The sequence below is a fragment of the Archocentrus centrarchus genome, chromosome 22 (genome assembly GCF_007364275.1).
Source record: "Archocentrus centrarchus isolate MPI-CPG fArcCen1 chromosome 22, fArcCen1, whole genome shotgun sequence".
NCBI lineage: Eukaryota > Metazoa > Chordata > Actinopteri > Cichliformes > Cichlidae > Archocentrus > Archocentrus centrarchus.
The window spans coordinates 9,358,755-9,372,791 of record NC_044367.1 but is presented as its reverse complement, the minus strand read 5'-3'; the positions used below and the strand labels follow the sequence as shown (position 1 = coordinate 9,372,791).

At 40.5% G+C, this 14,037-nt stretch overlaps 1 protein-coding gene across 1 annotated transcript; it reads left to right on the top strand.

Annotated features, from left to right (window-relative positions):
- Positions 1-233: 233 nt before the first annotated feature.
- Positions 234-2,966, top strand: LOC115772703 (adhesion G-protein coupled receptor G2-like). Its single transcript, XM_030719097.1, has 12 exons — positions 234-295; positions 418-550; positions 645-801; positions 892-1,026; positions 1,148-1,255; positions 1,343-1,397; positions 1,554-1,651; positions 1,734-1,855; positions 1,938-2,203; positions 2,287-2,377; positions 2,475-2,755; positions 2,845-2,966. Exons 3-12 carry the CDS (start codon positions 652-654, stop codon positions 2,964-2,966), a joined length of 1,428 nt encoding a protein of 475 aa, XP_030574957.1. The 5' UTR covers positions 234-295; positions 418-550; positions 645-651.
- The last annotated feature ends 11,071 nt before the right edge of the window (positions 2,967-14,037 follow it).

Genomic DNA, 14,037 nt, shown 5'->3' with positions numbered 1-14,037 from the left:
CCCCCCCCCCCCCCACTCATAAAACTGAAAGGTTTCTAACCAGTGATCTTATTTGTCCTCTTTTTTTTGTTACAGGTTTCCTCTTCAACATCAACAAGTGCTTGAATAAAAGTAAACTCACAAACCTGCCCTCTTAATTTCCACATGAGCACCACTATGACAGCAGTGACAGTTTTCTTTACGAGGTCTAATAATGTCATGTTCTCATGTTTTAAAGATAAACCAAACATTAGACTGACGAGTGGTCACAATTGTTCCAACGACTCAACCAATGCGAACACGGGGGCTTGCCAAGGTATTATAAGTTGTTTATTTAATGAGATTATTAAAACCAATATTTTAGTCAGTCCTATAATAAAAACAGAACATGGTAGTTAAAAACTAGTTCCTGCTTGTGTCTGTGCCTTTGCTCTGCAGGTGTAACTGAAACAGCGTACGTCATCTTTGAGAACAAAACATGCGTTAAATGTATAGAATCATCCTTGGAAGATCTAGATACAATCATTAATATTACCACCCCTGATTTTCCTATCACTGCAGACAAAGCAATGTAAATATCTTAGTTTTCTACAGAAATATTGCAGTAATGAAATGCACACTTTTGAAATCTGCTTCAAGAAATTAACTCTGACTCTGTGTGACAGAGATGTCATGGAAAATCTAAGGCTCATAGTTGAAAAGATGGGTAATTCCAGCATAGCAGCACTTAAGATAGGAAACATCACAGGACTGATCGCCAAACTCCCCAAGGAAAATCAAACCAACATGAACTTTGCCTTCACAGAAACGGGGGACGTAAAGGTATGCTGTTTGCATAACATGGTTTTGAAAAGCAATTATTAGGCCTTGGATTTTTGTTTTTTTTTTCTAATAAATTTTTCTCATTTTTAGAAAATTGTTGACAAAAGCAGCAATTCCTTGACGGGCTCCTTTCGTTCAATAAGTGTTCCTAGCGAGGCCAGTGAAATGGCGGTGAAAGGTAATGGGTCAATTCTTGGAATTCTTCTGTTTCCAGACATGAAATTGGTAAGAGTGCCATTGAACTAATAATAATCTGAATTAATAATAATAATAATCATGATCTTTTTAATTTGCATAAACATAATGAGCAAACCAGGATCTGTAAACAATATTCTACTCCCAACAGAGCGACAGAAGATCCTATTTCAACAATGAAATAATGGGGATAGAAATGGGAGCAAAAGTGGAAAATCTTTCACAAACCATCAACATTCAATACGGTAATGTGAACAAGGTGGGTGCGATGTCATAACAGAAATAATGATTGAGTTGTGTTCAAAGCAAAATGTGTTCTGATTTTCTTTTTTCTATTTCGATAAAGAATGGAGCCAACGCTTCTTGCATGTCTTGGGATGGCACCAGTAAAGATGCATCTGGTAAAAACAAAACAAAAAAAATCTTATTTTAATAGTAAACCCCAGAAATCAAAGAGCATTGAATTGCTCTGTCACATTCTCCACACTGATTGATGTGCTGAAGCCTGCCTTTAAGAGAGCAGTGACTTCTCTTTTTGCTTTGCTGCTGTCCATCAGGGTTTCCAATCTGGAGCGCAGACGGCTGTGATACCAACGAGACCAACAGCAGCATCACCTGCCAGTGCTCACATCTAACCTTTTTTGCCATACTCATGGTGAGTATGAGGAAATAAGAAATTAAAATTTTTACAGCACCTGCTGACACAAACCTAACAAACACATCCTGTTTGAACCCAGTCGCCTCCCCCGGGAAACATAAGCGCTTCGGATGTTAATTCTTTGACCTACATCACATCGATCGGCTGCGGACTGTCATTGTTTTTCTTGATAGTGGGTCTCTTCATGCACGTTCTCGTCAGGTAAGGGATACGGGCCAGTTTTTAATTTTTCTTTTTTACTGCATTAAATACATTTTCTAACACATACTCATTTGCTCCACAGAAAGGGGAAAGCAAGCCAGGCAACGAACATTCTGATGAACCTCTTCATCGCCATGTTGGTCCTGAATTTATCCTTCTTGACAAATGAGAGCATTGCAAAGTTGAATATCCCCGGCGCATGTGTGGCCATAGCAGCAGTTTTGCACTACAGCATGTTGGCCACTTTCACCTGGTTTTTCATGCAGGCCTTGCACTTGTACCTCAATCTACGCAGAATCTCTACTGAAGTGAAACATTATATGCTGAAGATTTGCATCACAGGATGGGGTGAGAGACCTGAGCCAAAAATGCTGCATATACCCTGATAATAACAATAACAGGAGAATTTAAATTCCTGATTTTCTCTTTAGTCATACCGGCTGTGGTGGTGATCGCTCTTCTTGCCTCCCAGAAATATGATTCCATTAAGATTGCTACAAATGAAGGGACAGCAGCAACAATGTAAGTGATTATTAGAGGCTGGAAGCCTGATACTGTATTTCATAGATAAAACACAAAAGTGCTCTTCACAGGATCGTGTTGTACTCACACTTTTCAGGTGTTGGATCCCTGATGTTGCTATCCACCAGGGGGTGAACATCGGTTATTATGCCGTGGTGTTCGTCTTCACTTTAACTGTGTTCATTATAACTGTAAGGCAGATTATTCTACTGCCTAAAATGGGGAAAGTGCAGAAAAAGAGCTCCACTAAAACCAACACTATCACCATTCTGGGCCTGTTTTTCCTTCTTGGCATCACCTGGGGCTTCGCTTTTTTCAGTTACGGATCACTGGTCATTGTCTCCTACTACATCTTCACCATCCTCAACTCCTTTCAAGGTAGATGTCAAACTGCCACGCCGCACAGTGAGCTCACTTTATGCATTTTCTGGATTTATGATACTTAACCTCCTTCTCTATTTTCATAGGTTTCTTCCTGTTCATCTACTATTATCAGTCCAGCAAGATTATTGGAACCGACAAAATGCACACGCAAAGTAGCAACAGCACAGCTACATCAAACACAACTGTAACAAATGCTTATGGATGAGGCCTTTTGTTTTATCACATTTTGACACAAGAGGGCAGCATTTTATTTCACATAATTACGGCAGGTTACTTTGTCTACTAAAAAACTGTCATTCTTCCCATGTTTTCTCCGCTGACTGGCTATCCTGACATGAAATGACTAATCTGGTTTGCCTTCCCTGACACAAATATTCATATGGACTAGAACACATAAAGAAGATGGAGTGGTTGCCTGGAAGTAATTTGAGGGGATGACTCTGTTTCTATGTTTTAACAGAAAACTTGTCTTACTCACACCAAAACTTTCAGAGAAGGATGTGATTCACACAGATTAAACACCCCCAAATGCAACAAAGTTGTATATTGGGATAAGTGGGAAAATGTACTGTGTTGAGGACATGAGGACATTTTGAATTTGATGGCAGCAACACATGGACAGGGCCATATTTACCACTTTGTACCATCTTTTAACAACACTTCATAAACATCTGGGAGCTGAGGAGACCGGTTGCTGGACTTTTGGCAGAGGAATGTTCCGTTCTTGTCTGATGTTAGATTCTAGCTGGGTCTTCTTTCTATTTTTCATTTAAAAAAACAGCCTTTTTTGCAGTTGGTGAAAGCTGTGGACTACAGGCAGGACAGTTCAGCACCTGGACTCTTCTACTGCAAAGCTACGATGCTGCAATAGCTGCAGTCTGCAGTTTAACATCGTCTTGCTGAAACATGCAAGACCTCTGAAAACGATGTCTGGAAGGGAGCCGAGGTTGCATAAAACATGTATATACTTTTCATATATACAGGTTTGATGGTGCCTTTCTAGATGCACAAGCTGCCATAGGCACTAATGCACCCCCATACCATCAGAGATGCTACTGAGGACTGATAACAAGCTAGATGGTCCCTCTCCTCTTTAATCCAGGAGGATGCAGCATCCATGTTTAAAAAAAAAAAAAAAAAAAATCTGATTTCGATTCATCATTTTCCACTTTGTCTCAGTCCATTTTAAATAGCGCTTTAACCTGCCTTAGTGGATGGCACAGTGATTCACAAATTTATGTTGAGGAACATTTTTCTGAAATTTCACAGATTGGTGAAACTCTGCCCATCTTTAGTTCTGAGAAACTGCCTCTCAAAGATGCTCTTTTTAGAGCCAATCAAGTTACTGTCCTGTTGCCAATTAACCTAATTAGCTGCAAAAATATTCCTCCAGCTGTTTCTTTTTTACTGTCACTTACGTTTCCGGCCTTTCATTATCCCCAACTTTTTTAGAGCCACGGTACAGCTATCACATTCAAAATGAGCTAATATCTTTCATTAAATAGTAAAATGTCTCCATTTGAACATTTGACATATTTCCTGTGCTTCCTACTGTAAATAAATTAAGTGATTATGGGATTTGTAAATCATTGCTGTAGGTTGTATTATAGACCTCTATAATGAAAGCTTCGGTGAAATGCAGAGTTTAAATGTTCAAGAAATTAAATATGAACCTTTTGTGACTGATATGCTTGTCAATTTGCCTAAAGATAACATAAGATTGTAAAAGCAAAGTGAAGGGAAGGCTTGTCTCTCACATCCTGCACAGTGCTGGGGGGCCGAACTCACCAGTTAGTCTGTTGCGTGCCTTCAGATAATTACTCTGTGCCTAGAGAGACCAGTATGCACGGTGCGGGAAGCTTAACTGGCAAACAAGAAATGAGCTCATGACTACCTATAGTGATAAGATCCCTGGGGGCATCCTGATGTGGAAATTTACTGTATTTAACTAGCACGTATAAGTTAAGGGTATCTGGGCAAACGGCTTTGTTTGTGCAGGAGTCTCTGGGAATTTTTGTCTAGTTATTCATTATTATTATTTATTGTTATGATACTAGCTTTTTTGTTTTTAAATAATAGCTTTAAGATCTGATTCAGCTGAAGAAGATAGGATTGTTATGGACTTATTTTACTGCAATTTTATAATGACTTCTTTCTATGTTCTCAGGGCAAAATATGATTTTCATACATATAAGTGAGTTATTTTGTGAAAGAAACTGGTACAATAAAAGTTTGCGCTGCTTTCAGTGAATACAGTCTCTCCTTATTCAGAACTTGAGGCTTGATGAGTGACACTGAGAAAGGAAGGACTGTTTGTTTATCTACGACTGATTAATCTTCGAAATGACCGCAGCGTGCCAGCCAAAAACTGCCGTAATTACTGCCATACACGTCTGATTTGTGTTGCTCCAAAAAAACAAAACAGCCTTTTTATGCAAAGCACAGCAGGTTTCTGCAGTATACCTGTGTGTGTCCTTTGGTTAGAAGCTACAAGCTGAGAAGCAGAAACTTCATCTGTAAGCTGAGGTTACTGTGCGATCTGGGATAGATCTGTGGAAAGCAGTGGTGAGCATTAATCTCGGTAGCAAACGATCTGACAGGGCCAGAATGTGGAAAGAACAACTCTGTTTTTTATTCATTAACTTACAAAATCCAAAATATGTAAAAGTCCCCGCACAGATTTGGAGTGTAGTTTTACTGCTTTCCTAAAACCATAAATCAAGGCATCTCTGAGAAATGCTCTGGGAAGATTTTTGTTTTGTGTGTCAGTCGAGATGATTTCATAATGAAAATGACAAGGAATGTCACATTTTCACGCTATCCCACAAAACTATTACCAGAGTGAAAACGTGGCCACCCGAATGCAATTTAAACATGTGTTAAAGTGTTCCACTTAGTACATGGCGACTGAAAAAACATGTTTAATTGCTCTCTGTGTTATACCACAGTAGTGGCTTACAGAAAGACAGCGTGCATGCTTAAATTTCAAGGTATGAAACACTGTTGCTTTAATACTGAATTACAGGTACAGAAAAGGGAGTTGCTGGACTGACCTCAGTTTCCTTTTGATGGGAGAGGATTTGTCTAGTAGCAGGAATAAGAACACTTAGCTTATGACCAGGCTAACTGTATGTATGATTATCACAGTCTTTGTGCAGGAACTTTTATGTATTTTATTAAGTGGAGTCTAGACTGAGTCCTGGCCCCTAAAAGCAAAATTTTCAATCTCAAATGACCTATAAAACCTGAGGTCTTGTTCCTGGAAACTTGCGTGTAAAGGGGAAATATCATTATCTTTTATTTGCCTGGTTACTGGTTAACTACACTGGCTTTTATCAAATTTGAGTTGATACAAGATCAATGATTTTTTTTTTTCTGCTAACAACTGCATGACAAGGCAAAATTAAATCTAAAAACTTACGTGGACTTCATTTTATGCTTCCCTGTTATGTTGTTTTCAAAGGGTCCTAGCTAGCATGCTACCTAGGACACCCCCCCACAACCTTTTTTTTTTTATAAATCCTGAAAATGATTTATTTCCTAGTAACTGTGTTCATGAAATTGATGTGGACCCAGGGCCTTTGTAGTGTCTGGTTTCCCTGCAGGCTGCAGTAAAATCAGGCTGAGGTCCAGGAGTAGGGCAGGGCTTGCGTGACTGCAGAGTGGGGGAGCAGTGGCCATAAGCCTCAGTGGAGGGGCACCTGTGAGCACCCCCACTTCTCTGTGACTCTTAAGCACTTAGGCTGAGACTTGAGGACCCATAGTTAAGTGTGCAGATTTATTGTGGGTGTGTCAGAGAACTTGCGTTACTTTTGCAGAGAGCACAAACTGAGGCCTCTTCCTACAGGAAAACAGGGAGACAACAGGGGAAATATTAAAGGTCCTTTCAGGTTACTGACCATGACTTGGAAAACTTTCCAAATAGCACACCGCCTTGCTGTATTTCAGGTGGGGTGGCCAGATGGCTGCAGACACACAAACACACAGGACTTGACTGAGATGAACTGCCTTTCCTGAGTCCTGGAAATCAGTTTAAGCTCTGTCTTTGCTGTTCATCAACGTCTTTCATCAGCTGAGGAGATATGGAGAATGGTGAAAGTGGAGGGGTCATGAAAGAGGAGAAGAAAAAGGGAGGGAGTGTCTAAGGGCACAACCCCTTGAAACATTCAGATTGAATGCTTGACCTCTGGATTTGAAGCTTCTCCTCCCTACATTTTCCTGTCCGCTCTTCTCACGTTATGTGCAAAGGATCATTGCCTTTCATGTCACGTAATGTGGTTCTCCCTGTCCCCCCACGACCTTAGCAGCTCCTCATCAGTCTCTTCGATCACTCACCGCATTGTGAAGCACGAGGCGTGAAAAGCTGGAAAACTGAGGAACCCTCGCACGTTCAGGACCCGTCCATCAAATGTCACTGTTTATCAAAATCACTCAATCAGTTCAGTTGACGCTCGAAGTATGAGGGTTTTCGTGCACACTTTGCACGGAAAAGTGCAAAAAGGAATTTTGCTCAGCCATAAGAGCGGACAAATAATAACTGAAAACAGATGGGGATTTATTGTGTATAGAATGCTTGAATTAAACCGCAAGCAAAGGAAGCTCAAGTGGCAGCTATAAAAGTTGCATTTCGCAGTTCTCAAGGAGCCTTAACAGCAGGTTGACTAAATGGGAACAGTGCTGCAAATGTGATTTTAAAACTTCCATATTAATTTAGGTGCAAGATTCCCACTTGTGCCATACATAACATCCTTCATTAAAGACAACTTCCAGCATCTCACTCTGAATTATTCCCTCATTGAAGCAGGATTTAAACAGACCTCATAACCACCAGTTGGGTCCCACACTTCACGGATATAAAAGCCTATGGTTAAGAATATAAAGCCTTCTGGATTCACTCATGCCTAGTTTACTTGCTATTGACTTGGCTGCTGTTTGGGCCTTTAAAATTCACACTTGGTGAAGTTGTGGTATTTGCTTCACACAACCCGTTTACTACAGGCAGTGATTCACTTGCTGCTTTTAATGCTGCACACTTATAAAATCTTCACAGGTAAAAAGCTGGACCTTAGTTACTAAACAGGCTCTCTGTTTTTAAGAACACTATTGCAGCTGTATATAAGCAGGTACTTTACGGCTGAGCTCAACAGCTACAAACTTGTTATTACCAGTTAAATGCAAATAAAAAACAATGAGACATCATTTGTGTGTGCAAATTTGCAAAAACTATCACCAAAGAAGTACTTCTCTGCCATGTTTCTGAGCTTTATAGTGTCTTATGCACTTACCGTCCCCACAGAAAACCCTGCTAATGGATAAAAACCCAGGTGCATTAATCAGCTGGCAAGACAAATGACTCCAGATGAATGCAAATAAGCAACATTTTGCAAAGTTTAGGGTATAATTGTCATTTTTACAGCTTATTTACATATGTGTTAATGCCAGCTTAGATAGAAACCTTCTATAGAGATGATACCAGCATCTTTTTTATCAAATGATAACATTTAAATGTCCCAATAAAGTAAGCAAATTGATGCAAGAAAAACATCCTTCAAACTAGGATGCATTAGACTGAAATACTTCTTTCTGGTAATTAAGAAGGAAGGCTGGAGTTCAGTGGAGTGGAGTAAAAACTAACCTCCATATCAAGAATGCCGCACAGTAATACGCACTGAGCAGCCTTTCTTCTTATTCGCCAACAATAGTGAGAAGGTTTCTGGTCTGAAACCCTGCTGGGGCATTTCTGTGTGGAGTTTGCATGTTCTCCCTGTGCCTGTGTGGGATTTCTCTGGGTACTCTGGCTTCCTCCCAGACTGCAAATACATGCTCATTTGGGTTAACTGGAAATTTTAAATTGGCCATAGATGTGAGATAGATGCCGTGAAATTTGTCTGCTCCCGTATTCCCAAGAGGTCGCCACAGTGGGTAGCTCCATATGTTTGATGTGAAAGATTTTTACATGGGATGCGCTTCCTCACACAACCCTGTGATAGTTGTGCCTGTGATAGATGAAACTGCTTAAAGTGTAGAGAATAAAATACTCACCAATATCCATTTGAAACAACTCGCTCATGCATATACTTAATTGGTTAATTGGTGATTCTATGTTGGCCACAGGTGTGAATGGTTGTCTGTGTGTTTGTGTCAGCCCTGAGACAGACTGGCAGCCTGTCCAGGGTGTACCCCGACTCTCACCCCATGGCAGTGGGATGGGTTCCAGACTGCCTGAATTAGACAACAGGAAGAAAACAGAGGAATGACTTTTCACTTCAGTGCTGGTAAAGCACGTATAGAAAAAAAGAACTTTATACGTACACCTGCACTTTAAAAGTAATTTAAATAATGTTTCTGACACTAATGTGCTAAAAAAAATGGATCTGCATTTTTATTCATTAGTCCAAAAGGAAAGCCCTCTTGTATTACACAGTGTGCGGTACATATTGTAGGTATGCATATGTACATATGTGTCTTGGCAAATGTGGATCTGATTTTAGTTTAGCCACGCTCTTGCTTAAGCATGATAAATTCTGTTTCCTCCGTCTCATTCCATAGGGAGCCCCTAATCACCTTACCAGCTAGACATCCAAGAGTGAGAATATATTCTTCTGTGTAAATAAATGAACAAAGATCACATGAGGAGACAAATACGGAAAGCATCCACTCTCGTGCCAATCCCAATCAAATGTTGTTTGGATCCGTGTGTTTGCATTTGGGTTAGTGGCAGTTTAATGTGAAGGACCACCAGAAAAGTTTGTTTCTTGGAACAGCAGAGGAAGGCTGTGTTTTTTTTTTTTTTTTCCATTTTCTCCGTGGCCCATTCTTATTGTGTCTTGTTTGTCATTTATGGCAGTCTCAGAACACAAGGATGTGGCTCTTCAAAGTAATTTGTGTATTACTTAGAAAAGCGGTCCAGCTCTTCCGCAAAAGAATATTGGACAAACCACAAAATTTAGCCTTGACGAATGTTCATTTGGAGCAAATAAATCTTCTTACCATGCTGCTTTGATTGTGTTCATTAAATGTATTTGATGCAGTCATTAGCAATAACATGTTTAAAAACCTTCAAATGAAAATTTCACAACTCTCTGCCGGCAGTAGAAGTTATAAGGAGCAGTGAGGGCTCCTTTCTATTCTACAACCACTGCCTATGTTTACAGCCAGAGCATAACTTCCAGCATCCAGAGCCAGACGGCTCCAAGTGATTCCATCCAAGCAGAGGTATTGAGTGAAGGGATGGCAGAGGTTAATCTGGAACATACTTGCGACTCTGCGGGGTTGTGTTATCCTGCTTTTCTGACATTATAGTCTGATTTATGGGCCTCATCTTGCTGCTGTTCACTTTGTCGCTTCACTGAATTACAGGATTAGTATGAAGTGATGCAGCTGATGTGATGAACTGCATAGTGGTGCATGCGCTTTGACAAATTATAACAGACACCTCTGCTGAACTATCTTGTGGTTCAGTCTCATTATGGCATCGTCTTGAGCTAAAAATGGTAAAATCAGCACAACCAGCAGAACTGCATCCAGTCAGCAAGGATCACACACTGTTTCCTTCTGCTCACTATTTTAAAGCAGTGTTTCTCAAACTGTGGAGCGTGCCCCACTGTTGGGGCGAAGGGTCATGATGGGGGGGGTGTTTACAACCTGAGAGAAAAGTCATGCAGAAAAAGTGTTGAAAATTGGATTAATTCTCACCAAGGAAATAATGTTTGCATACATTAGCAGGTACGTTAGTATAGCGACCAGCAAAATTCTTCACCGTCACCATCTTTTTTGTGTACATAGAGCACATGTATCGTGCCGCTTAGTAGTGATGTGCGGACCGATGCTGAAATATCGATACTTCCGATACCAGAACTTTGCGCTTTAAAATCGATTCTTAAATCCAAGTACTGATACTTTCAATACTTCAGTCATTTGAGATAATGTATCTTACCAAGAACACATTAGAAAGTAACTAAATTATTGAGATCTTGCCTAAATGAGACAAGGTTTATGGGAACTACTTTTTCTTCCGCCTGGTAAGTGTGTAATGCAAAACATCAGGTGCTGCTGTTAGGGCAGGACAGAAGGAGTCCTTTGGTGTTGCAGGCAGGTACTTTCCAGGTACAGAGAAAGGAAATGTAGAGCTTTAAGAGGTGATAAAATTTAAGATAACTGAAGGTTGTTTAATAGGTGTTATTAAATAATACAGAGTAATTGTGATTAAAAAAAACTGCTATGGTGAAATATAAAATTATATACTAAAGCTGAATACAAAAAAATAACATTTTACCAATAAAATATAGGTCATTTATTATCAGTCTACTCTGTTATTTGTTAAATGATCATTTTAAAATATAGGTATATCGACAATCATGCAATTATTGGGCATTTATTTATTAAAATGTTTTACTGGCAATTTTAATTTGAGTCACCCAGTGACTGGAATATAAACACTTGATGTTTGTATTCCAGTATTGAAGGTTATTTGGAGAGACTACATATAATTCAATCTAAATAAGACTAAGCAATCAGTGTTGAACAGCCCCATCATTTGTTTTGCCCTGTGATATTATTTCATTTAAGTTTTTTGCACAATGTATCGGTATTGGATCGGTATCGCCAATACCAGCTTGAATTTTACTCGGTATTGGATCGAAAAGGAAATCTGCGGCATCGAACAGAACCACCACTTTGCACAAAGCACAGCACACAAATGCACAAAATACAGGACACACAGAACAACAATCACCAAAATAAAACAGGAAGAGAAACACAACTGAATGGGTAAACAAGATAAACTTGAGACAAAACTAAACAGGGAACAAGATAGAGAGAAATACAGAGACCAAACTGACAGACCAAAACCCAGAAAGAAGACTAGGACAGGAAACTAACTGATCTAACAACATCTGAAGTTGAACTAAGAACTAGAAGCACAGATAACAAAACTCAGAAGCACAAGAAAAATAATGCCATACCTAAAAGACTAAATAATGTACAGCTTGAACATAAATAAGGAACCACAAACCCACAGAAACTCAAAGACTCAGGCACCATGACAATTTTATCAGCCTCACCAGTCTTTTCTTTCTCATGCTGCAAGTGTAAGTAGAAAACAACAAAAAGCATTGCATGCTATGAGAGTTTTGGATCTGGCTGATGTCCAGAGTAAAGCTACTGTTCTGCTTGTTGCACCGTGCCCAAAGTGACCCACTTTTGCAGTGTGATTAAGTGACCTCAAAGTTAAAATTAAAGTTTTCTTTTAGTGTTTACACAAGTTTTACTCCCCACTGTGTGATCACATTGCGCTTTGTGACTGCACAGAATCTGTGGTTCAGGCTCAAGGACGAGTGCAGGGAAGCCCTTTGAAAGGACCCACCCTTCATGCATCCTTTTGTCCGCTGGCTCCTATCTATATTTGTACACCCAGTCAGAAAACAATAGGGGGAATTTGGCAGGAGAGAGTATATGCAGAAACATGCATGTTAGCGTGATTATTTGCTGGATTACATCAGTGGGAACAAGTGAACTCTACATACACTGCCCTGATCCTCATGCTCCCTTTTCTCCAGCACCCTCTGTGGACCGCAACTGGGACGGTAAACTCTGAGTGACCCATCTTTGCATGTCATTCCTCAAAAGCACTTACAGTGGGGCAAATTTCCCTTTGACCAGGCACACGGGTCACATAATCAGATATACAAATCCCACACTGCTGTGCGCATACAAAGAGCAGAGTTCTTTCCGTTGCTCATCCTGCCACCCTCCCACTTGAATTATCTACATGCACACACAGACACACACACACATACACACACCAGCTCCACCAAACACCTCTACCATTGCTCCACTCTGAGATAGCCCCTCCCTGAGCGTAGTCAAAATGTGCCTTTCACACGGGCAGCTGGCCAAAGCAAATAAACCAGCCACATGCCAGCTAACGAGGGCATGAACAGGGTCAGAAGGGGGCCTTTCTGGGAGGTGCCAGGACTGACAGAAGGAGGGACATGGTCACGCAAAGAAAACAAGCCCAGCAAGAGCAAGCCAGCCTTCTCACGCAGGGGCCCAGACATGTGTCTTGTCATGCAACAGCCACCCCATCAACCCAAATTAGGGCTGACGGAAGTAATAAAGCGAAGGAGCAGAGAAGGAGAATGAAAAGAGAGAAGCAATCCCCTCCTTGTCCTCAGAGTATAAAAGTGAGAGTGAGGATATATTGCTCACCTTTTAGAGAAGTCTGACAAAACAACTCCGGTAACCTCACTACACCCCAGAGTGGCAGACTGTCTGCAGTCAGCCACACTCACCATGTCCTCAGTTAACCTTTCTCGAAAGGCATATTTAAGAATATGGCAGCGCCTTTTCTGATTTTGTGATTGCAGAAAGAAAGAATTTTAGACATTAGCTCTGAGTCTAATATACAGGCATACGTAAAACTGGCTTCTATTAATTTTGTGAAGTTCCGGAAATGTTTTCAGAGGAAGGTTGAAGTTTTAAATGCTGTTAAGTGCTCGAGATAAAACTGCAGATGGACAAACACTGTGATATTGCCACTCATATTTGGTGATGCAGAACAGCTTTGATATTTCAACTCCTTTCAGAAAAGGGGGGAAAAAAAGTTGAGACACTCGATCACGTGGGAGCAAAATGAAATCCACAACAGGAAATCCACAATTTCTATATATTTACATTAAAATGGCAGAAGTAATGCTTTTGGTAATAAAATAATCACATCCACCTTCCCTGATTATAGATAAACTAATTGCCTCTGTCTGTCATTAGTTCAGAACAAAACTGGAAACATCAGGAAGAAAAAAAAAAAAGGAGCAGCCTCCGTCCTCAGAGGCAGCTGGTTCGATGGTCAGAGGAGGAATATGTCAGCTATTGGTGGTCTGTGCCAGATGTGAGGTATAGGGTGCCTCTTGGCCTCCGAGCAAGCATATGGAATGTATCGTGCATAAGGGACTACTTTGACACTGTTCTCTCTCTTGAGCTCATTAGTTTGTGAGGCAGCAATCACGCAGTTCCCCTGCAGAAACCGCGCGATTGAGAAAGGTGCCACTGTTTGCGTCTAGGTCAGCCACCATGGGAAGCCTGGTAGAACGTGTGTCTCAAATTACGCCATTCAAAAAGTTATGTGTGGAGCAATACTTAAAAAAAAGAAAAGTATACTGTACGCAGCCAAGAATTAAAAGAGCTGCATTGCTCAAGAACAATGTGACATGCGATATCTTCACATCTGCCTCAAACACTGTTTCTCCCTGAGCTCAGCATAATAATGCCAGCGAATT